This window comes from Phalacrocorax aristotelis, chromosome 8 (genome assembly GCF_949628215.1).
Source record: "Phalacrocorax aristotelis chromosome 8, bGulAri2.1, whole genome shotgun sequence".
Taxonomy (NCBI): domain Eukaryota; kingdom Metazoa; phylum Chordata; class Aves; order Suliformes; family Phalacrocoracidae; genus Phalacrocorax; species Phalacrocorax aristotelis.
Genome location: NC_134283.1, coordinates 15,585,721 through 15,611,363, shown reverse-complemented (window position 1 = coordinate 15,611,363; position 25,643 = coordinate 15,585,721). Strand labels below are relative to the sequence as shown.

The following is a 25,643-nucleotide window of genomic DNA, read 5'->3' as shown; positions in this document are numbered from 1 at the left end:
GAAAAGAGGTGCAACCCAAAAATTGCATAATGTAACGAACTACTTTAGCCAATCCCTTGTTAACCCTACTTGTACAATGCCTTTTGAGCAAATGTAATCCTATACAGACGGGAAATATCAGTAGCAAAAAACTGTCAATTTGAAATGCACAAGTATAGTTACAGTAAAAACTTGCTTGATCATACAGCTTACTAATACCATTTAGCTGTAGGCCTACAGAAAAATGTCAAGGTAAAAAGACATATGTATATAGTATTTAAATGCAAGAAATTGTTACAGCTGAGAAAACGATCTCCTAAAGCAGCTACCTTAGGTACCTTAGAAAGAAGTCGGAATTTTATGTACTATTCAACATGACATTTAGAAAACCTGAATACGAAAGAACACATAACGCAGGAATACAGAAAGTCTTTTGTGACCTTTCCAATGTTAAATATATGTATACTGTAAATATATATTCTACATTCACAAATGTATGAGTATCTCACTATATTAGTTTGCAACACAAAACAAACTTAAAGGTTAATAATTTACTTGTAACATTTATTGATAAATTTTATCATCCTGAGTCTTTTCATTAAAAAGAGCCTGCCAATCGCATCATGTTTGTTCCCCAGGCTTCCATTTTTTCCCTTCTTAAGAGATGGCTAGTCCTTGTGGTCATTAAATAGCTTCTTAATTCATTCTGAAGTTGTATCAAAAACTTCAATATGTGATTTAAAAGCCTTTCAAGGTCTACTGACCCTTAATACCAAGGATTATAGTAACTGAATGTACTAATTGTGCAATACAACAGGATATCTAAGTAGGATTTGATCCCCAAATTGTTTTTGCTTAAATATAACCAGATCACAATTGCGTAACAACCTTTTGGAACTTTTTCTTGACGAGTTGAACAGTTCTTGAAACGTGGTGAAAGAGCCTGGTATTGAAGAGACTGAGGTCCCTGCATCTCAGAGAATTTACAATTAAATGGGAAAATTGCTACATGGTCTGACTTCCTCTTGATGCCCACTAGCAACTTTACCATCAACTCCACAGTAAGTTTTACACCATATAATCATGATCCGTACTAGAAATAGAAAAATACCTAAATAAAAATATTTTCTGTTTTGTAATAAATAGGCCCTACAAAAAATATAGAACTAGAATTTAAAGTTCAAACTGATACCAAAACGCAACCTCTTTTCTCCAGGATCCTCTAGATGCTTAGGCCTGCATACCGAGTAATCCCAGGTTCTTCTTTCAGTCCTTATCTAGGTAGTTTGGCACCAGACCCAGGCAATAATCACCATGAGAGAGCATCTTGGTTGGAGCACCAAGCAGGATACATCAGTAGCTGCTTGATATCAAATGCAACTAAAAAAGGCTGAGCTCAGAAGGCTGTCTCTGCTCTCTGGCTGCTGCTTCTGCCCATATATGTATCAGTGTAATGTCTCTGAAACCCTCAGTAGTATTATGTGCTGTAGAAGAGACACAAAATTCATTTGGACAATATTGTTGGGTTCCTTTAAAAAGACTAATACTTTCTTTCTTACTTATTAATGTACTGTATACTTCTGGGAATCTCCATTGTGAAGTACGAAACACTTTCAAAGGAAACAGACATTCCGTACATCTATATATTTTCATTTGGCATGCATTACTGTTTTTATACTCACTGTTACTTTCTGTATTTCATGTTATTACTTTAAGGAGAAAGTAAAGTAATAAAAGGAATGAAAAAAAGAATTTTTTGAAATATTAGTCTTACAGCGCACAGCAGCATTAAACAAATGTGCATTTTATTTTGTTTAAGACTGTACTCATTGATGTGCTACGGATTTTAGGGTTACTATATCCTTAACTTGCTCTCATTAAATCCAAAGTGATATGTTTATTTTTATGCAAAACACACCAAGTAATACTAATTTTTTTAGTGTTTCTCTTCGAGACTCTTCTCTACCCTCACTGGATGTTCATAGAGCTCTTGAGCTCTAACTTCAACTGCTCTGCAGCTATTTTATGAAAAAAGACAATATGCCATCAGACTTCTCTTACCCATACTGGTTCTATTTTATACCTACAGATGGTTTGCTGCAGTGGCGGAAAGAATGAAAACTTTATGTTACTTGAAGTTTAAGATCCGTTACGATTTTGGAATTGGCTGCATAAGCACAGGCTAGAAGACTACATAAATTCAAGGCTGACATATTTTAAAAGCCTTCTACTACAATGAAGACCAAAACCAGTTTGGTCACCAGTAGGAATCTGGAAGTTGTTCAAAAACAATGTGGCACCGAGATCATGTATAATCCCTGATTTTTAGAATAGGCCTTTATGAGTATATCTTTCTCATAACTATGTTAAAAACTGAAACTTTTCCTTATATTCTTGAAAAGGAACATTATAAACACTATGCAACACTAGTCTACAACAAAGTTCTTGCAGTCAAGATTTTGCAATGCATGCGATGACACTACGAGAATTTTGCAGGCTTCCCAGTGCAAGATGATAGACAAGCATGGTCAGTTTCTGTGCCCAAGATGGACAACATAAATTGTCTGGTCATTAGATTATTTTCCTCAAAAATTTTTCTTCTTCCTCAAGTTCTTAATTAATTCTGCTGGTCCCTATAATCTTGACAAGCCTCAAAAATCCCTAAAAGCCGTTAACTGAGACTTACTCTTCCAATTTGAAACTTGAGATAGAATAGCATGGGGCAGCGAGGCCTTTCCTGGTCAGACAGGATTTTTCTCACCAGAACCACATGACGAAGTTGATAAAGATTCGGAGGCCCGTCACAATGATAACAACGTGCATGCAAAATTAAAGAAATGCCATCAGCAACCCTGTGGTCATGAGGTCAGATGCCTGCGCACAGGAATATATAGCTGTAAGGAACTGTAAAGAATCCCACTCAAACTTTGTTTTGGTGCATGCAATGTTATACTATATAAACTATGACTTTTTTGCTATTTAATCGGCACACTGCCAAATCACTGTTTTTATGCAAACTGCTAGAAAGAGCTAAAAATATATTTCGGCATGATAACGTAGCTGAATGGCCCAGAGCATAGGGACGTGTACCTGCAGTACCGTTTTGTAAGCTTTGCCCTTTATCAAACCACAAAAGGGGCAAGAAAGAGCTTATAACTACTAAGAGTGAATTTTCTTCTGATCCTGAGTATGTAGGCACCAAAGAAATGTGAAAAATAATGGAGTGACTTCTACAGCTTTTTAAAAGTAAATACTCTCTTAAGGGGAAACTCAGTGATTTTTGTCAATGTTTTAACGACGCAGTATTTTAAAGTAGATGCAGAATCACATTTTTATGTTCATCTAACAGCGGGAACATTTTCTTTCCAATAGGTAAAATGAAATTGCCAAACGCAACCTAAAAGTGTTATGCTGACATTCTGGAGTAAATCTCGTGTTTGATCTTGAAGTCCACGCAGTCTGTGAACAGAGTCGGTAAGAGTGCTTCCAAAATTATGCATAGAAGAAGTTGCAGTTAAATGGTAAGATCAATGTTAGTTTTGGTTTTGCTTCTTAGCAGCTCCTTGATAAACCACTACTGTAGACCCCAACACCTCCCATAAGGTAGAATAGATGCCTCACTCTAAGTTTGCTAACTCAGCTTGTACACATAAAAATCAATCGTCTCATGTTATTGTTATATGAAGCGATTAACCAACTCTGTAGTTTTGCCTGTGTTTTCTATGTTTGACATATATTGAGGAAATGCATTATCCTCAATTGATTTGTCCTACTACAAGAGAGGGTGTTTTGTTCTGTCACGCAGCTCATTTGTTTTCCAGCACAAAAACCAACTCCTTTTGGGATAGTGCTGTTTTAACACGCTAGAAAACGCACACTGTTGCATGTTGACAGTGTCTGTAGCATAAGCTGTTAGAGAGTGAAAGGCTGGCATAATAAGCAGAAAGAATGGAAATGACATTCAGGGTAAATATGCAGCGAGACAGCGTAGGTATTCTCAAGGACGAAAAGAAAATATTAAAAGGGGAAGAACAGATAAGAAAAAGATATATTTGTGTTTCGCATCTGACAGTCAAATTTCGCTCTTCCGAGGGCCTGCTCACCTCACTATCTCAGAGTATATCTATACAGCAATTCTGAGGCCTCAGTACTGTATTTTATATAGCTATAATCAAAAAAGAAATGGGCTCTTTTAACTGAATTCCGTTACTGTAGAAATATTTTAATACATTTGTACCACCAAAAAAAGAAGGGATGTAAGAATTATAATTTTAATTAAAGCAGAAAGTGAGTAAAAAGCCTGTGATTGTGGGTAGATTGTAGAATAAGAATAACCATTAACGCTCCTTTAGGTTAGTATGACTTAATGATACCTCTAAAGTAAGCATATTAGCCGTGCGATAGGCTCCTACAGCTACTGTAAATCTTAGAATCATGTTTCTTTTAACGAATATAAGGAAAAGTTTCAGTTTTTTAGCATAATTACGGAAAAGATATACCATAAAGGACTAGACTTAAAATCAGGGATTATATATGACCTCGGGGCCATATTCTTTTCGCAAAATTTCCAGGTTCCTACTAATGGCCAAAATCTTTTTGCTCTTCACGTAGTTCTTTTAGAGGCTTTTAGAGTATGTCAACCTTGAATTTACATGGTCTCCTAGCCTGTGCTTATGCGGCCAATTCCAAAACCATAATGACTCTTAAAATTCAGGGAACATAAAGTTTCCGTTATTACTCTAACATAATCCGTTTCATTAATTTATTAACTCAGTCCAGCTCGCGGTTTGCATGAATATGAAAGTAATCTTTACTTGATATTTAACGTGAACTAAAATTTAGTCAAAAACAAGTTAGCCTTTCATTGTTATTTCTGCCTACAATCTCCTACATCTGTTAGTATTACTGTTTAAGCCTCTCTGGCAATATTTTCTTTCAAATATTACTCCACTCAAACTTATTGCTTATATTTTCATTTATCATAATATGTTCGTTGCAGCGGGACTGCTGACCAGCTATATCTTCCAAAGAAAAATTTCAGCACACTTTATTAAAGACCTCTTCGATACTTTATTTTGCCTTGCTCATTTTTATTCACTTTTCTCCTTGGCTCACATCATATTTTTTATTTCTCCCCTTGTACTCGTGACTGTTCATTTTGCGACAAAATCATAACCCTTCAAACATGAAATCTTAGGCTTGTTTTGGCTGAGAAAATATTTCTTCTCTTCACTGTATTGCCTGTAGCATTCAGGGACATTTCCAGATTCCCATGCATGTTTTGTTGGTTCATTGACCCACCTTCGCCCCTGTTTCCGCGCCTCTCATTAGATTCCTTTCCATTCCGTTTTTGTTGTCGCTTTATTTTACTTATCAAATTGATCTTATCTGAACCCACGAGATGATTATCTATGCCCTCCTGTCGGTGGGGGAGTGACAGCGTGCTGTGTGGGGATGAGCTGCCAAGTGAACAACGCTGAAGAAACTTCCTCGTCTGGATTAACACTCGTCTGTATTGTCAAAGTTTGCTAGATTCTGCATTAACTGAGCACTGTAGGGCAACCAAACCATGAACGTTTCCCTTCAGATTTTTTTAAAATCTGCAGGATGTTTCCTGCATGAGCCACGACCTACTTTACTTTCAGGCAAACTTTGCCTACTGAATTTCCCAGAGGCAAAACCTGTCAGAAAACAAACGAATACGCGCAGTTACCTTCTGTGTATTAGCAAAGTAAGCCTTTACGCACCGTCTGTTGTTTGCGTGTCAAAAAAGCACAGTGCAATTTCTCACTTTTTGCTACAAATTTACTGCTTTTGCTTATAACGGAAATTGACTCAAAGAATTAGTAAAAAAGTTATCAATATTGTCTTTTCTAAAAATATTTTTATTTTGCCAAACATTAAAAATATTTGTTCCAATGCCTTTATTTAAAGCTAATATTCACACCTAGAGGATTTTTCACGAAAACGTGTACCAAATTCTTCTCTAAGTATGGTTCTCTAAATTAGATTGGTTAGACACTGCCGTACATGTATGAACTGTCCATAGTAGTAACACATGTTGTGTACATGGCAAAAGAACTCGTAGTTCATCTTGATTTTTCTACAGTACACGAACCAAACAAAACCGATTTGTTTATAGGATAAATTTATTCACAAAAAAGGTCACCATGTATGTTTTTATATTTTAGCCAGCTAGCCCTCTGGTAGAGTATTATGCAAGAGAATATAAAAACGCGGCAGATGTATTTACACTTGTTTTTATTTATTGCCTTATTGTGAAAATTCTGTTTGTACAAACATTTTCATTGTCTATTTTGAACTTTGCTAAAGATTATCAGTGTTCAAAAAAGTCCGTTAAATAAGGACATATAAGAAAAGCGGTTAAGATTAGCTATCTTTAAGTATATAACAAACACCTGACAATCTCTTGTTATTTACATGTATGAGACTGTTACTTTGGTAATACATTGTACTATTGGGCTTCATAATTAAACATGAAGTGTACTGTATGCTCAGCACAACCATGCTGAAAAGTCTTCCATTTATTAGCAAGATCTCCGATCACATAAAAGACAGCTAACGATGTTACCAAAAGTACGTCTATCTCTAATTCATGCTCACACTTCAAGATTTATTCTTCATGCTAAGAAGAAAACACATTCCTCAGATTAATAGAACAAAAGCAAACCTCATTTCTCACGCAGACCTACGTTAGTAGACATTTTACTCCACTTCATTCTCTTCACATTGTTTTAAATTATATCTTTTTAGCAGAGACAAAACCACTCACTTTGTGATATATTTAGTCATCGCTAGAAAAAATTAATTTTGATAAAGTAAAAGGTTTTAAAGTAGGTTTCTTTTATCTAAGCGCTTTTTCCCTCATTATAGAACTGTTAAGCAAGAGAAGAAAGCAGCTAGGTTTTTAGGTTCCCATTTATGTGCCATTTAGAAAAGAAAGTCATTATTTTCCTGCATTGTTTTGTTTCTATGAGACACGGTTTATGTCGGCAATGTTTTTGCCCCGTCTGTTACTTAAGACTAAGAGATATTTAATTGCTGTGCTCTTGCACGTTCTGGAGTAACTAGCTAGCACACCTGTAAGATATAGCAAAGTGAGAAGAGTCTTACAGCGCTCTTTGCTGCACTTGCAGCTGTATGCAACATATTTGGCTACTGTGTCTGCTAGTAAATAAACCACGAAAATTGATTTCTCCCTATCTTTCTTTTATTTTACGCACTAATTCTAGCATTTCTTGTCCTTTTCACAGAAGTTATCACGTTATAATTTCACTGTCCAAAAGTAAGTTTCCATCTAGGAACAGATGGAAAGCTTGGCTGTTTTCCTCAAAAGCAACATGTGCTCTCCTTTAGCCTAATGTGATTTCACATAAGGATTTCAAATGAATACCTGTATTACATTAGTTGACGTTGAGCCTATAGTTTTATTTAAATGTAGTTTTAGTGTCAAGGAAAATGTCCTAGAGCAGATGGCGTACGTATTATTTGTAGTATGGGTAATACATAATCGCTGGTATTATTTTATTTAGTAGTTTTTAAATTTTTAATTGCTACACTAAAAAGAACGGAAGAAATAGCTAGCTACACTTTAAGGAAATTAACACACAAAACAATTCGACCAGAGGAAAAATATAAAAGTACCATTTGAAAGTTAATAAAAACATATTTTTTGAGTGTCTAACCCACTTTTCTTAGATCAATTCTGCTGATTATTGTCTCAATCTCCCCAGTTTCAGTTGCACTAGACTTCCCATATCAGACCAGACACGCCGCCAGAAATAAAAGCTTTACCAAACCAGGTCCTATGACTACTACTTAAGAAAACAACTAGAATTTCCCCATATTTTTATCCTATTTTTTATTCAACTACTCAGGATAGGATATGCAAGCATTTGTTGATGTTCCAAAGTCTCAGGTCTCTTACGTCGTAAAAGATCTTACATTTAGGTGTTTCAGGAGAATTATTTAGCCTCTGTACCAAGTGCTTTGCTAAAATTACCTGTTACATTTAGGCTGTTTCAGAAAAATATTTATTTCATCAATAAAGAGACGGTGTTGCTGCATTATCTCTTCCTTACGCAAGGCTTCTTCTACTGATACTTGCCCCGAAAAAAGACGACCACGGCTCCTGGTAAAACAGTAATTTTAGGATGATGACACTATAGCCATAAAAAGCCCAGACGCTGTTTGATGCAAAGGCTTTGAAAAACCTTACAAATATATGAAAAAGCTTAAAGACTATTCTTTCCACGATAGTTTTATGTAAAGAGATAAGTCTGCATTGCCCTGAAGAAATAGATAGTTTATATTGTGTCATAGTTTTCCAAAAAGTACGTCCTCATTGTAAATTACTGCACTTTATAGCTCATCGAAAGCAAGCTCGGTTCGTAAACAACTAGGGAGTATTTCTCATAAGACAGAACATGACTTTTTAAAAGTGTGAGTGAAGACCATTGACCATTCAGACTCTGCGTACTACGTGACAACACAGTGGGACTTTAAAAATACTTCTAAAGCACAGTTTTCACAAGCCATCTAAAAGTACTGTTTCTTTAACTTAATAAAGGTCTGTGTCCTCCTCGTAGACCTGTAGTACCTGATATCCATCTCTTCAAAAGCATTAAACCATTACGTGCTACACAAATCTGTAGCACTGGGCAAAAAGTATAGCGTTTATCATCCCATTGTTTGATTAGTTAATACTGTTTGAGAATTGCTCAATTTGAAGGAACTAGGAAAAAAGAACTAAAAAAAGTAGTACAAAACTCTGCCATATATAACGTCCGAGAACAACTTATTAGAATTAGAAGTTATTATTTACAGTGTGATTCTTTTCTAAAAGACATTTTGCACTTGTGTAATTCAAATGAAAATATCAGTGGGTCTTATGCTTTCAGACTCGGCATCCTTCGCTTAAAACGAACACAAAAACATGTGCATCGTTCGAAGACGCTTGAAAAGAGGTTTTCAGCATCAAAAATGACTTGCTTCATATGTTCAGCTACTATCACTCATCAGTGAAGATGAAAAGGCAATGTCATGCCCTGCCTCCTCTGCATCACCAGGAACAAAATTTCAGTACCTGCATCTCTTATACCCTAAAGACTGCTCGCTTTACATACCTTTCAATGTTCTAGTCCACCATAAAACACGTAGAAGAATCTACATAAAAATATCCTTCCAAAAGATAACTGGTATTTTGATAATAAAATGACTAGTGTGTAATAGGTCCCTAGAGACAATTCTGTATGCGTAAAGCCAATCTGAAGACCAGTTCTTAGGTACAATGCACAGAAGAAGGTAATTCTCTAGTTTCTCCATCATTCCAAAAGTTTTATGACACAGCAAAAACTCTTAAGGTGTAAATATTCGCAGGCTTACATTTATTAACAGTTTATATATCTTCTTATGCTGCCATGTCGACTTTGCATATATCGACTTTGTTTTTTACTAAGGAGGTACATAAGCGTTTACATGCATTTGGAGCATTTGCAGAAGTTTAACAGGAGCACAATAATTTTATCAACTAAAACAAAGGAATCGTATTCATGAATCAAAACTTTTGATAGTATTTGACACGCTGTACCCTATGATTTGGAACCATTTATTTACCAGACACCTTGCTATGTTAGGAAAAACTAAGCCTTGTGTTTATCCACTGTTCGAAGTGCGCATCAGTTTTCTGGTATTGTCACATAAAAGAGCATCAAAATTCAGTTTCTCTGCTTTAGCGCACTACTGCATATAAAACCCTGCAAGTTTTACTAACTCTTAGCACTTTACTTACATTCTTGTTAATAAAATTAAACCACATCCTGGTAGATAAAAAGACAGGAAGTTGTTACAACAATGAAATAAGGAGCGTCTCACCGACTGAATAAACTATATTATGCTAAGCATCCGTTACTGAATGTCTATCATGGTTATTTCCAAATAGTGAATTTGTCACAGAAATTTAGACTTTATAGGTTGAAGAGGCTAAATCTCTGCAATATCTGCAATTTCTGCCATTCTAGTTCAATCAGAAAAAAGTTTGGGGAAACAGAGTTAAAACCACTTTTTAATAGAAAAATTCTTTCAAGTGGCTTGAAGGTCTTACAGAAATTTCATTTCGGAAGGCTTTACAGGGATGTCACTAAATAAAAAGTCCTACTCCATTAAAGCTTTCTTAAACAAGGCCTACGCATATATTAACATTGACCACAAAGTAAGTATTAATTACTATATCCTTTCTGAGCAGCTTCCTAGGACATTAAACAAAATTCACATGATAAATCACCTCTACTCTCTCAAAGTTGTCTTATGGTCCCTCTGTGTTTCAGTGTAGCCCTTTTACACGCTAACGATAGTGTGCATGTTACCAAAAACTCGATAAAATCAGAAGAACAAGCACCAATTTACTATTAACGAGCAGGCATTTTTATTCACGATGCCAGATGCAGGGAGATCGCTCCTCTTAACGTGCATGTGTTACACACTTTTCCCACACAATTAGTATATCAAAATTACCCTTTGGATCTCAGTCCCGGCAATCCTGGCCAGTTTTCTCAGTCCAATACACGAACCTTTATTTTGTCATCCTTTTTTGGCAGAAGGACATTTTCTATAATTAATGGTTACCAGTGGACTAAAATACAGATCAAAGAATACACTCATTGTATACTCAAAGTCCCCAGACTTAACGACAAATTTGATAGGGTGTACAAGGAGTACAGCAACATCCATGGCTGGATATATCTATTCTCTGGTTACATTTACATCTTTGAGTAGCTGGTGGCTAAGTTCCTTGGTAAAAGACTCAAATGCATTTTCCCAACTATATCACTGATACTGTAGTTATGTCAATCTTAAGAGGAACAGGTTTAGCTGCAGCTAACGTGTAAGTCTTAAAATGCTAACATGTATGAGCTGTAATATACAGAAGGACCGGTAATTGTAACATATAAAGCGGTTGGTGCTCAAAAATTCCACTGCTGTTTAAAATTTTATTTGTCTTATCGCAACGTCAGCAATTCCCCCGTCTCGCTTACCGTGCTCGTCACCTGGTTTTGCTACTATAGCCACAATAGTGATCAAACCGAAATTAAGAACAGGCCTCTTAATAACTATTTCACATCTTTTGTGAAAATCTGATTACTTTTCCAGAGGAATCCAATTAAGAATTCTGAGTTCTAGCTGAATTGTAGATATTTTAGATTGAACAGGTGCAGCATTAATTGGTAATACAGATTTACTTACGAAAACGCAAGGTATTTTTACTTTGTCAAAACAGGAGCGGCCGGGAGGTAGTTTCGCTCCTCAGGCTAGACACCACCGAGAGTCCTGCATCCAGCTCTGGGCCATCAACACAAGACGGACATGGATCTGTCACAGAGATTGAATTGCAGGGCCACAAAAATGATCCGAGGGCAGACGCTCCCTCTTATGAAGAAAGGCTGAAAGACTTGAATTGGTCGGCACGGACAAGAGAGGCTAGCGCGAGACATATTATTTTCTACTTTCAGGGCATAAATGGTCGGCGGCAGATATGTTAGCAGGCATACTAGTATAGGAAAGTATATAATGATTTTAAACTCAGACTAGAAGCAAGTATATAATTTTTACATTTAGGGCGGTGAAACCCTGGAACTGGTTTTCCACATTCTTGGGGTGATGCCAACTTTGAAAAATTAAAGGTGAAGATGGAAACGTCACTGGTCATCCTAATGCACTGCAGAAGTGTGTGCTCATTGCAGAAGGACAGAAAGAGATGATCTTTATTGATATCTTCCAAACTATTCTGCGTAACTTGACTGATGCACGATGTATCTAGGAATTAAGTTATTAACAAACAACAAAAATAGACTTCTTATCTGGAAATAACGTTCACTATGCTAAGAAGCAGTAGCCTCACAGGAAAAAATAAGGTTTTGGAAATGTAAGAGCTAGGCTTAAGGGATTTGAACAGAAGCAATATAGTTTAAATTAGTAAGTCCTTTCAGCACTCAGTTCTAGTTCGTAGCAAGGTCAGTGCAGACATCATTTTTCAGAGCAAAGTCCAGAAAGCGCCTCCAGAAGAATTGAAATGTACCAGTTCTTGTGGAGGGCGGGAGATAACGTGCTAACGAGTTCATGTACGCAGTTGTGCTTACAGCACTTGAAGACTTTATGGAAACACCTGGTCACATTTTGGAGGGACAAATACATCTCCTTCATTGTTACCCGAGAGAAACCAACTTGATTCTGGGATGCCTACAGTTCAAGTTTAGCCTATAAAAATTAGATCCATTTAAGCAAAGCCGAGACAATCATGGATCGTCCCATTGCATTAGGCACTGTATACCGTGAGTACTTTAAGGTTGAAGAAAAAGTCTGTCACTACCCCATCGCAGGTGATAGCCTTGTCTCATCTCTTCCTTTGAACGTTAGCAAAGACAGAAATTTCAATTTATGTAATGCAAGATCCTTTAGCTTTTCATTGTTCTATACGAGGGTCAACCACAAAAGAAAAGGCAGTACGTTACATTTTCTTGTTCATTAATTCTGAAACAAACTCAAGTGTGCTTAGGAAACGTAAGTCGTACCGGTGACGAAAGCCTGTTATAGCAGCAGCCTATCACTCAAAAGTAACGGTTTGGTTTGCTTTCATTTCCATAGATAGAAGGCTGATATACCTGGATCATAATAGCACTGATATAGTAATAAATTCAGTGGGTATTTCTGCACCTGATTTACTAAAGATTTTACAGCTTTCATGGAAGACTCCATCAAATAAAATTATAAAAATAAAAACCCCTTTTGTTTCACTATTTTAGTCACTCACTAGCCAAGTTCGCAGGGCAAGAGGCAACAACCAGAGTCGCAGAAGACCTTCTGCCTTACTTGAACACAAAAAGTACAAAGAAACTAGCCAATCAGTAAAACACCAGAAAGGTACGATAAGTAATGTGCTGCGTTGCCTTTAATAAAAACCAGCAGAGGGGAAAAAAAACCAAACTGAATGCAGATCGAATAACAATCCTGCACTGCTTTGCACCAGTGAGAAGACAAGACACGCATGTAATTCCAGTGCGGCCTGTTTATAGATGTAGGAAAAAAACTGCGTTTTTGGGAAGAGAGTACCGAAAAAAGTTTCCACAGCAATTTCACTACAGAATAACAGGGAGTTGCTCCCAAGCAAAGCTAAGGCATGACTCTGCCACCCCACCCCACTGCCTAAGTCTTGTCCACACAGACTTTATCCGAAAGGTGAGGGGTTTAATGCTGCTCTGAAGCTGTTCAGAGGCAGGCGCTTACAGATTTCATGGTCCTGCTTGCAGAGCTGACTCGGTTATGTTACTTTGTTGAGATTTTAAAAGTAAAACTTAAGCATTACCCATTATAGCCAATATTACAGACACACATTTAGTACCTTTTCGTTTCCTTTGCTGAACGCTGTCAAGAAGAGCAACGATCTGTGCGGCAGAAAGGCAGAAGAGTAAAGAACTGCTAAAGTAATTTCCATGTGCTAAGGATTATTCTGCTTTGCAACTGACAGTTAATTGAATCTGATCTTAAACATGTGTCCCTCAGAATATACCATAAGATAGCTAAATCTTATCAAAGGTAAAAAGAAAGCAGTGGTAGCTCCTTTGCTCTACCCACACGCTAAATCATTCCAGGTAGTAACTATCCCACTATTGCAATTCATGCTTTAATTAGAGTAACTTTCAAAAGGTACTGGCTAATACAACAGTACAGGCAGCAATACATAACAGTTCACCTGGTTTGATTTTAAAGCACTACTGCAAACAAGAAATAGCAAGAACTGTCAAAACAGAACCCAAACAGTAACATCCACCTTTGTCAAACATTTTCCTCTTAAAGCTTTTCATTGCCTTTCAGGAAAAATAACAACAGAAGTAGTGCTAGTGGACAAATGCAAGGTCGTCTGCATTTCATCTGCTGAAGACAAATTTGAATACTCTTTCCCGATACAACAAAGGAAAACAGCACTTTCTAAAATAAACAGCTAATGTTAAGACAATGTCAGGCTTCAATACAGCATTTATTTTAGGTAAGGTAGCAAGCTCTACAGATTTCTAGTATGGGGTTTTTTTATATATAACAGCGTAGTTACCAGATTTGCAAACTCGTTATCAGAGATCCATGGAATTAGGCTTCTAATACTTTTGAGGATCTGGGCCTAAGTATAATTTCTTCAATCACTCCATCTGATGGTGGATATGAGACGTTTCACACAGATCTAAACACTAAGTGGGAATAAAACTAGCTTACACTACCGTCAGTCAGCACACACTAGCTCTGCTACAGCGCTTGCCACATGTAAAAGGTGGAAAACTGTCTGGCCATAACCAGTTGGCTTCTAAAGTTCATTACAAACACGAACTTTTACAGACCCCTTCAAAAGTATAGTCATGATCTTCAGCCCATTCTAGCCTAAATAAAATCACTGCAGATCAGCACAAGGTTTTAAGATTCACAGGTCTGTTTGGGACACAAGTTGAACCATTCCAAGCACAAGCAACGGCAGAGAACAGTCGTACACAAGCCGTATGCTGAGGCAGCCCTGGTACTCTAATCGTACGCATCAGACTGCTGGGGCTTCCTATGGGTTTGCAGCTGGGTTTTCTTAACAAAGCTGGAGAGCTGAAAATCAGTTAACCTTGGCAGACAAACCTCAGTCCAAGGCGGCCAATCCCACGTGAGCAAGTGAGATGGTGAGTCAGAGATTCCTCAAAAAATACATGAAGTAGTTAGCCATGTTTCCGTCAAAAGCTAGAAGACAAATGGGAGGTAAATGTAGACAAGCTTAATTAGGTGAGAATAATTATAGAATTTAGACGACTGCAAACAATTACTTGGCTATTTATAAGAAACCGCTTCCAAAAAATCCTGCAGTCTAGCATTTTATTTACTGTCACAAGGTACCAGTCACTCTTTTAAATGAACTCTGTGCACAGTTCCAACAGCCTAAACACCCCATTTTAGGAATTGGAACTTTTACTACATGAAGCCAACTATTTCATTAGCATTTTATTAATCCATCCTGATGGCTTTTATGTTCCTTACCTGCAGAACTACTTACCTCATCATTCGTCAAAATAGTAAGATCAAGAGTTGCCTTAATAGATCAACTTCCGATAAGAAACGTAAGACAGTGCACAGCAAATAAACTGTATTTTAATGTGTTACAAAAGCAGTTAATAGCTGGACTACCTCTCCAAAGAGATACCTGCCACAACTAGGTTTGACAAAGATTTTGTTCAAATAGCTTGAGATGAAACAGCTTTTCACCTTACTACTACTTCTGTCTCCAGGTCTGTGTTTTGTAACACAAAGACCATCTATATTTGTGGTTAAATTTTTCACATACAGGCAGTCTGCATAAAGCTCAATATCCTTCAGAAGCCTTTATGGCTGGTGAATCACACCTGTAAGAGACTATATGCATCATAAGACATATCATGTCACTAAAATGATATATAAAAATCAGCTCAGGACAGTTACTTTAGTAACAACCAAAAGATGTGAAGACCAGAAACTGAGCAAGAGTATCAATGCGTCGAACTTTGAGCTAAAGCAAAAAGCAAAAGGTGGGTTTTTTTTTAATTTGCCAGGTATTCTTCTAACGACAAATATTAAAAGACTGAAAACAACTCATTCTGACTGCCTGGGGTTTTTTAAAACAACCGGTCTGGTTTTATAATTACAAATACTGTGTAAGGCAATACCTTCTTTGTACTGCAAAACCAACAAGTACAAGGATGCAATCAAGTTTCTAAGAATCTCTAAATTTCGAATGTGAATATTTTTTTTAATTTGGAAGTCTTAATGATTGTTTGTTTTTGTTAGAAGATAACTCAAAGTACAACAACATCTAGGCCTGTTTTTAAAGGAGCTTTCTTTCCTGATAAATCTTTGAACATAGCACACCTTTCAAGTTCAGTACATTCACAAAATAGCGCAATTAAGAACAGCATCACCAATGAATTGGCTACTGGAAAGAGACAAAATTTACCAAACATACAGGAATATAAGTTTTACCATAGCAATTATGCATATCAAAAAGATGACACCTGTAATTAATCTTAAAAAGATACAAAAAAGAGAAAAAACTGAATTACAGAAAAGAAAGTCATTTATTTAATGAAAAACTAGAAGTTAATAAAAATTAGCAAATACACAAAAAATATACACAAACAGCAGCAATACTATATAGTGACTTACAAAGGGGGGGGCGGGGGTAGGAAGGGAAGCAGCAGCCAGAGGCCAGGCTGCTCAACATGGCTTGTCAGTCAAAGGGGGGAGGAAAAAAACACAACAAAAACACGAAACAGTATCCTTTTCAACAGTACAATCAATCTACAAACAAGTTCTTAGAATTATTTTACAACATTTCCTGTAGAATCAATTCTTAATACAAAAGATGCCCATTTTGGGTGTATATATATTCTCAGTGGTTTACTGTTGACTTATTTTAAATATATTAGTGTTACTACATGCAACTGCTTCCTGTAATTTAACAGCCTTTCGTTTTATTTACCTTCATATACATCTACCCTCCATCTACCAAATAATTTGGCTGACAGTCAAAGATGGTTACCCTAGTTTCTGCTAAATTAAATGCAATGGTTTTAAACACTGGCCTGAAGAGGTTTGATTGCCATTTCAACACATGGATATAGTTACATTGATGCCTAAATTGCCATTTTCTGCAAAGAGCTGTGCAATGCTGGTGTCAAAGACTAGACAGTCACTATTCATAATGGCTGTTGCAATTCCCTCATGAATAGATCGAGGAGTTGCTTCCCAAGTCAATCGCCGCCTATGACCATTTAACTCAAGTCGATAAGCAAAGTTTTCTGCTTGCTTGCGTGTTCCTATCAGCTGTACAATTGCAAAGAACTGCTGGTGACCATCATATTTTTCCTGCTTCTCCAATACTAACATGAAATGAAAGCCAAAACAAGACTGCATCATAACCCAGTCAACAGCACCAGGAAGATTAATGTCTGTAGCAAGGAACACTATATCTTCTCCCTGAAGTGTTGTAATTGACTTATGTTGATGCATCAGGTGTGGCATTACAGCATCCAGAGAACCTTGCCATTTACATGAAGCACCAGGACATGGACAGGAGTAAGGCCTAAACTCACACAGATCCTCATGGTCTGCTTTTTCTGTGTGTGGCAAAGTTATCTCACAGCCGGAGGAGGCATATTTACATGGGAACAGTACAGAATTGGCAACTTTCTCCATAGCCAGGTTACGAATGGAGCCCAGCGGGCCTCGGCAAGTTGGACAGCACGTAAGTTTGGGGCGACAGTTGCTACAAACAAGATGGCCACTCTGACACTGAAGAATTGGTGGCAGCACATAGTCAAAACACACAGGACACTCAAAGAGACTAGCCAAGTCATTATTGGACGCTGTAGTGCCAGTCAGCGCAGGCACCCTCTGTGATGGTGTACACTTTGAAGTACCTGTAGGTAGTGCTGTAGCAGTCTGACGGCTCATTTCTGTAACAAGAGAGAAAAAAGAATCAGTATCTAAATGCATTTCATTTTCCTCTGCATTTAGTATTTCTCAATTTGCAAAGAAGCTTCAAAACAAAAGGGATACAAATGAAAGCCCAAACACCATGTAATGCAAACTGTGGATACATCTTGCGTAGAGTATCAATGGTGCATACTAAAATACAGACACTTGTATGACATACAAATTTAGCAAGCGAAGTTCTGCTAATTATTCTGCAGTGGAATTTACCTATTGGGAACTGCAAGGGAGATGAGTAAAGATATGCTGAAAATGTAACTGAAATCCTCCAAGAAGTTTTTGTTGTGGCTGTTGGTTTTAATACAGCATTTACAAACTGCTCCCCCCAGATCACTTGCACGTAACAACTAGGAGCACTGTGGAACGATTCTAAGGCTGAATTTTAAGTTGCTCTTTATTTAGTGAGATGAGAAACTAGCCGTTTTTAATGAAAAATGAACTTCTGGATATGACCTTCTCAGTAATTGTGTTTACTGTATAATTTTTTAAAGAAATTGAAAAACAGTAGCAAGGAAAAACATAGCTGAGAAGATTACTACACAGCTTTTTTCCCAGATTAGGATAGTGACTCTTCATTTTCATTACTAAGGCACATAGCTTGTGAAGCACATCCATTGCTTGAGCTTCCTGAACTAAACTGTTTGTGAAGATACAAGAAAAACAAAGTAATTATTTTATTCAGTAAGACAAGAAATTAAGAAGATTAAATTTGAGAATTAATTTTAACATATAAGTACTCAAACACCTCCAGTAATGTGACAATGCACTGCTGGTGAGGTTTTACATTCAGTGGCGTTTGCACTGCAGTTCTATTCTTTCTGATGTCCCCAGACATCTTTGGCCCTCGGACCAAAGAGCTTGCTCAAGCATTCAACAGATGCAGTAAAAGTACCATATTTCTTAACGTGTTACGGATGCTACGCTCTGTCATGTGCCCCCTAACTCTCCTCCTCCTTGTACAAAAGGAATTACTAGTATTACCAGAAAAAAAACCACTCTGTTTTGAAAAAAAAACCCCTTACATTCATATTAAGGAAAATTAAGTAAAATGCCATCCAAAATCGGCTTCTGTTACACATTAAAATTCTCAACCACCTTAAGTGGTTCTCTGCAAGTACCCCAGCTTTGTGTCTGTCACATACACATAAAGCTCTCAAAATAAACCTCATCTTTAATCTCCCTGCTATCTGACATGGAGTATTAGGCAATAGGCAAGCTTCCCATATTTAGCAGCATTTCACCCACAAACTTACTCATACTTGGACTATATACCTCAAAGCAGCATAATGTGCATGCTTTTGCAAGACATGCACTGTTTGGGGTATGAAGCGAAGGAACTAAGAGATTCATTCCAACATGCAAAATAACTTATCCCTTGACATTCAAGCCGTAATCATAGACAGGCAATTTCAAATTCTTCTCCAGAAGGACCTCTCCCCAGTCCAGAGCTACAAAAACATGAGCGTCTAAGACTCAGCATTCGGTCACTGATTTTGAGTCTCATATGTCCAATAACCACATCACCTCACCCCTCCAGAGTCTCTTCTTTCACCTCAGGCTTGTTGGACTAGGAATACCCAGTTCCCATCTTCAGGAAAAAAAACATTCGGTGGTTTTCAATGCTGGGCCTTAAATGATACTGCAGAGAGATGACAGGAATGTTTGTACCTTTTGGCCTTATTTTCCTACTGTAAGGCATTCTAGCTTAGATAAAAAGTTTAAGATATCTGTGACAAATAAAAGACATGTTCTGGGGAAGCAATGCCACATCAGCTTGTTGCAAGCAGATTCAAATGATAAAGCCTCTGTGACAACTGAGCACTGTTGCCATTTTTCTCCCGTAGGTGGGAGGCTCATGCCGGCACACTGCAGTTCTGTGCTCTAGAACAAATTATACACAAAGAATAATTGTACCCGGGAGAACAAATGCCAATCACACTGTTCCCTTGCAAAGATCTTATAAATCATATGCATAGTCATCTGTAAAATTCTAAAAGTGTTTCCCTCCAAATACTGTAAAGACGCACATTTCAGAGAAGTCTGTGTGTGCTTCATCTTACCCGAACCTATATGCCCTGAGCGAGGGATCCCCAGTAACACGCAGATAACACTGGTGAAAACCACTGTGTCAGACCAGTTCCGTAGGCAGTCCAACTAGCTGGGTGAACTCTGGTTTCATTAATTACACCTCTCAGAGCCCATTCATAGTTAAATTAAGCAACCTAGAAATTTTGCAAAAGACCTTAGGCACAGATGTACTCCCCACTGAAGCTTGCTAAGCTACAGAAGTGCTAAAGAATCGTACAGCCCTGTTTTATCACCGTTTCTGTCTGTGACCAGCCCTCACACACACCTTCCACAGCCAAGGTCCGTGCAAATGAGCAGGGAATGAAAATGAGCAGGAAATCTGTGAACTACACCATTGAGATTAGCATGTGAGCAATAAACTGGATAAAGCTATAAACTATAATTTACCAAGCCTAAACCTGCCCAAAGCCTACATTTTTCATCACTCTTGTTAACACAAAGATGAATAATACATCATAATGGAAAAGTCAGAGAAGTTCATTTTTATAGCTGTCTTAAAAACTACAAGTTAACCACAAGTAAAATTATTAACAGTGTAATACATTTAATCCACCAAACTCTCAAAAACATAAAATTACAAACCACGTAAAAACAACTGCAGAACTGGAAATAAAGAGTGAAAAGGCGAAAATGTCTTTTAAGATTTCCTAGTTGTAGATCAAGAGAAACTCTGGCCTTGACGACATCAGAATGCACGGACCTGATGATGAAACTGTTCTCAACACCGTTCTGGAGAAGGGTGGAATACACACCCTAGCGAGATGTCCCGAGGAACGAGATTTCACAGCTGCTACAAAACCAGGTTAAGATACTGCGCGTGACGCCATTTAGCAGTCGCTACCTAACCCCCTGCTCAGCGTAGGCATATTCAGCATTTCGGTCTTTAATTCTTGCAAATCCAGAGCAGTACACCCTCTTTTCCTTTTCTTCCAGCCTTCTGACTTTGTTCAAATGGCTAAGACATTCAAGGGACCTGGTGAGCTAGTACCTTCTGAGTGTAGGCTGAGTTATAAAAATTTTTTGTCTAATCACACTGCGCAAATAAGAAGAGAGAGCGTAGCTTTTAAACTTTATTTATAGAACTAACAGATACAGGAGTAGCCGTACATAGCCTAGAAGCTTTTGAAGACTACAGTAACTCTCATTACTTTGTTTGAAAGTAACAAATATTTGTCAAGGAATCTCGAGGAGTCTACCGAGGAAAGTAAGAGGTTTTGAAATGTGAGCATAAACTGCGTTCTATAGAATACGTTTAAAGTTGTAAGAAAGACGTTACTTTTTTCTAAACGCGGCTGTCCTTTCAAATGGCACCTGCTCTCAGTTCTCCCTAGAAACGGTAAAAATACTCCTTCACGTGTACAAAAACGTGTGAATCTGAGGAATAAATAAAGTGCCCGTAACTGAATTATTATTGTGTAGTCCGGTTATAATTTTAAACTATCAAATTAGCTTTTAGTTTTTTAAACTGCTGAGCCGCGCCAAAAAAAGAAGCCGTTGCATGATCTGCTTTCCTTGTAGCTGAAATTTACAGATGCTATTCATTATTACAGCAACCCTTACCGGCTCTCAAAAGTTTACTCACTGCACTTCGTTAGTTGGCTTGTTGTGAAAGCTGTTGAATGTGACAGAATATAGTTAGTACCCTTTCTTCCTCTATTGGAAAGTGCCTCTATATTTTCTCTGTTTGTTTCAATATCTTTCCTGCATAGAATTTTCGTGTAGTGCTGAAAAAACTTCTCTGACATGTTTTTGTTTTACTCATAGAAACCTCTTCCTCTTTTGTTATGGCCTGTCATATTGTTGGTCTCATTTCTCTTTGCGAAAATAACAGTGCGCCATCAATACATTTTACCGTTCATAAACTACGTAAAGCAACACCTACATGAAAGTTACAATGTAACTGTCTTAACCGTTTGTCTAAAATATGTGAAGGTTTAATTTCTTCAATGACTAAGAAAAAGAACAAATTTCTTCATTAATTAATCAAGAACTGTGGTAATTTTTCCGTTAAACAAACCTGTACAGTCTCGTGTTTATCTCTCAGTTGCCGTCTTTAACATGTTTCGTGTTTGCAAGGCAGAAGAAAATCCATGAAGGCACTACTTTTTCTATTATAACTTTCCCCTCAGTGTTCTTGTGTTATGTCTATTTCAATTTTCTATTAAATAGCAGTATAAAAAATTTACAAGTTCTAGTAAAACTAGTTTGCTTTTTCAACAAACACTTTGGTCAAATTTACCTGCTAATATTCTGTGTAACCCATTTATATTTTTGGGGCAAGATATCTTTTAAGTGCGAGGGTAGAAAAACACTAGACGTCACATTAAAGGCTGACAGATCTTTTTCTCTCTTGGCAGGCTGGAAAGGCTTGTCTCAAACGCTGAATATTGAGACTTATGACGGTACTCTGATGGTGAGATTCCTTAAAGTGTGTGACAACAGGAACTGAGAAGGAATAGAAATCTACGTGACTTGGAAAGCTAATGGATTATGTGTCAGCAAGACATTGCATTAACTTGGTAGAAGACTATTGTTCACAGATGTATTTTACAGTCTTTTTAAAAATACCAATATTTAGCGTAAAAGAAAGAGACTTCAGTCTCTTCGTGCACCATTTCTGAGCCATCAAGCTACTGAGAGGGCCAAAACGCTGGACTTATCATTTTCGTTAAATTTGCAGTAAACGGAGTGAAAGAGAGGGAAAGACTTATAGCGGTGTAGCTAGCCACCGTAATAACGGCCACGAACCTAAGGTTTTTCCGAAATAAACCTTTGGCTATGCTTTTTCCTTTGCCGCCTATAGACCTTCCGCAAGGATCAGTATTTCTATGTACATTTTTTATTGACAAGTGGGCAACAGTTGCGTTCTACTAGTCAAAATCACTGTAAATGGCCACAAAGTGGTTTTGTGTGCTGAGACTAGCAGTTGAGAGAGTCATCGTTATCGAAGAACAGCATTCAGACCAAACTGCAGCATAAGATACTGCAGAGAATTTCTTTTTCTATAATGAAAATTAATAGCTAGAAATACCGTGATCAAACCGATTTTATATTTTCTTATAATAATGACAGAGGACCATGTTTCTGTTAAAAGTAAACAATAATAATGGTTTGCTTTCTACAGGTATCAAAGGCACAGTAAATAAGAAGTTTTTTATCAGTTATTAAGTAGGAATACTAAAACTCGCTGAGTCTCTGATTTTTTTTCTACCTTCACTATAATCTAGGTCATGTTGGTTCAAATATGTTTTCAAATATTGACCCCTACCTGTTCTGAGATTTATCTTACTACATGCTATCAAAATACATTAGGATACGTCCCCATAAAATACTATGTAAATTAGTATAGCATTTATCTAAAAATTAACAGGCGTTTACTTAATGCACAATAAATTCTCCTTTTCTTGCTTTCCAAAATGTGGGACATGCTGGTCTTTTGAGACAGCGTGTGCCGGTCTCGTCACTGGAAGTAGTCACGGCTAAGAAAAAGAACTTTGTCCATTTCATTATTTATATAGTTAGTTGCACTAGATACTACCTACTCAGTGTAAGCTGTACATATAAAATATCGTTTAGCGAGAATTTTTTTCTTTTCGATTGAAAAGAGTTTGATTTCTAGAGAGGCTAACAATGTTGCCGTAGACCCTGGTTATTTCCTACATCATTCTTTTTAGTTGCATTAAAACACATGTAAAAGTGCTAAAAATAGCCATATAGTGAAAGCCTGCAGTTTATGCGGCTTTCAATACTTTACAAGTTTTTCTAGAAATTCTCCTCAATATCTAGTAAAGCATATTCCTGCCTCTTGCTTGTTTGAATTTTTATGTCAATTCAAGAGAACACCTCAAAATTTGTTGTTTCTATTTCTCTGTACTGTGTAAAAAAAATTACAGTAGAAGACGATGCACATAAAAAGAGTACTATTCTTTCCTAATTAAAATAGTGAAGGAAAAAGAGATCATTTACCGATCTAATAATTGTGCGCGTGGCTTTGCTATGATAAAAGTGCCGTACTAGTAAAAAAGTTGAAATTCTCTTATTCCTTGCCTGTAACTTAAATTGTTTTAATTAAGACATGAACAGCGATACATCAGTGTACACATATGTCTCTGGAGAGATGCAGGTAACAATGTGTGCAGATATTGATAAACGGTAGTCATCCTGATACAAACGAATTATGGCAGTCTGCCAGCTGACTTCGTAGCTAAGCCTGGTAACCTTACAGTTTTAAATAGACCTCGGCCGTCGCTAACACAGTTTGCTCTGTCGATGACCTTCATAAGTTTTATGCGTAAAGACTGGGCTCCTGGCCAAAGACAGTCACACTCTGTCACGTTATCTTACTGAGGATTGAGTTTGAACATTCTTGATTAACGTTCGTAAACCTGTTGCCTGGCACAGACAAAAACTGAAATCCATAAGGCAACAGACGTAATATCCGTTCTCTATTTACTCTCTGATAACGGGGAGGCTATGCGTACTTAGGCGAGTACCTAAGAAATACTAGAAACAAAAGCAGATACTCCGCAAAATATTAATCATCACCTTAAGCTAATGACTGTTGTAAAGTAGTGTTTGTCTATTCTCGCGCATTGGCTACTTTTTCTGAGTTTTGCTGCTTACCCTGAAGCAAGAGTGCTGGCTGTACTTTAAAAGAGTTTACGGAGAACTAGATGAGACAAATTCTTCTCCAGCCGTGACTGATAGGGTGTAGCGGAGACTTTAAAGTATGGCTACAAAGATATTTTATAATTAAGTTAACTTTTTACTTAGTCTTTTAACTAAGAGTGCTGGCAGGGTCTCGAATATTTTTCAAGAAATTTCCGACGTACGTTTTCCTACGAGTAGCAAAATATTTATGTTCTGGCTCCTTGAAACTTATCGCCTTGTTTTTATTCTCTTTTTGTCTGCTATAATAACTAATTGCCGTGCAATTAAGGCTTTTCTTATAGGAGTTCTGATTTCTGGTTTTTGATGTTTTGTGCTATGTACTAATTTCTGGCTTTCTTGTTTGAAGATTCATTAAAACGCAGTGTGACGTATTAATTCTGGAGGAATAGTTTTAATTGACAGTAAAATCAGGAGTAAAGGAGCAAAATTTGTATAGTAATTCTTGCTACAGAAATAACAGTAATTCATCAGTCACGTTTGTTTTGCATTTCTGTAGTCATACCTAAGAAATAAACTATTTTTTACAGAAATATGTTTCTTTTAATTTCCATGTGCCTCTGTGGTTTTCATCATGCCAACACAATGTTTTCGGTTTATAGTTACATTTTTGATGGAAATTCTTATTTATAGTCATCCATGACTATCCTACTGTTTTGTCTTTTCGCACGGCTGCTTTTTGTGTGGCGTCTGGCCATACTTTTTGCTACTACTGCAAAGGTGTATGTAGTTTTGCCGTAGGTTATTTTGCCATAAGTCGTTACCCTGATAACCATTTGGCCTAGCAGCTAGTCTCTCTTATTTCTCGTTTATCTTAGACTGAACCCTAGCAATATATGTACGGCTTGGATCTTTCTAATGTTTTGATGCAGTTAGGATTGTTCTTAGTTAAGAAGTGTCCTGGTCTTGACACCTTTTTAGAAATATTAAAGCAAAAAGCATATATAGATAAAAAAGCAAAATCGTATCTTGCTATATATAAAAGAGGTGCATACCTCTTTTATTTTGAGAGCCTGGACGGGATGATAGTTTGCACTTCTTAAGATTATCAACGAAGTGGATAAGATGTCGTCTTGAACTAAAAGTGCTTCTAGATTTCAGTAAAAAGGTTACTAGTTACGCAGAATAAGTTGCCTTGTCTTTTACCTATTATAATATAGAAATGTAATATGCCAGTCCCATGAAGAGGAAGTAATCATGTCCTAGTACACGCTAAAGGAAACCGTTACTAACTATTGGGTGGGAGAGATTTATAATTGAAAGAGCAAAAAAATTTATTCTGCACCGAATTCTTTATGGTCAGTCATTTATTCTTTTTCTGCAAAAGCTTTTTTCCCATGAAGACA

At 37.0% G+C, this 25,643-nt stretch overlaps 1 protein-coding gene across 3 annotated transcripts; it reads right to left on the bottom strand.

The window, feature by feature from the left end:
• Positions 1-16,105: 16,105 nt before the first annotated feature.
• On the bottom strand, positions 16,106-20,442 carry LOC142061036 (E3 ubiquitin-protein ligase SIAH1). Of its 3 annotated transcripts, none has more exons than XM_075101539.1 (2): positions 20,212-20,442; positions 16,106-17,504 (listed from the first exon to the last, which is right to left on the bottom strand). In XM_075101539.1, exon 2 carries the CDS (start codon positions 17,500-17,502, stop codon positions 16,654-16,656), a length of 849 nt encoding a protein of 282 aa, XP_074957640.1. In that variant the 5' UTR covers positions 17,503-17,504; positions 20,212-20,442; the 3' UTR covers positions 16,106-16,653. The 3 variants fall into 3 exon arrangements, with proteins under 3 accessions (XP_074957640.1, XP_074957641.1, XP_074957639.1); XM_075101540.1 differs by having other exon boundaries at positions 20,330-20,440; XM_075101538.1 differs by lacking the exon at positions 20,212-20,442 and adding an exon at positions 18,078-20,184.
• Between the last annotated feature and the right edge of the window lie 5,201 nt (positions 20,443-25,643).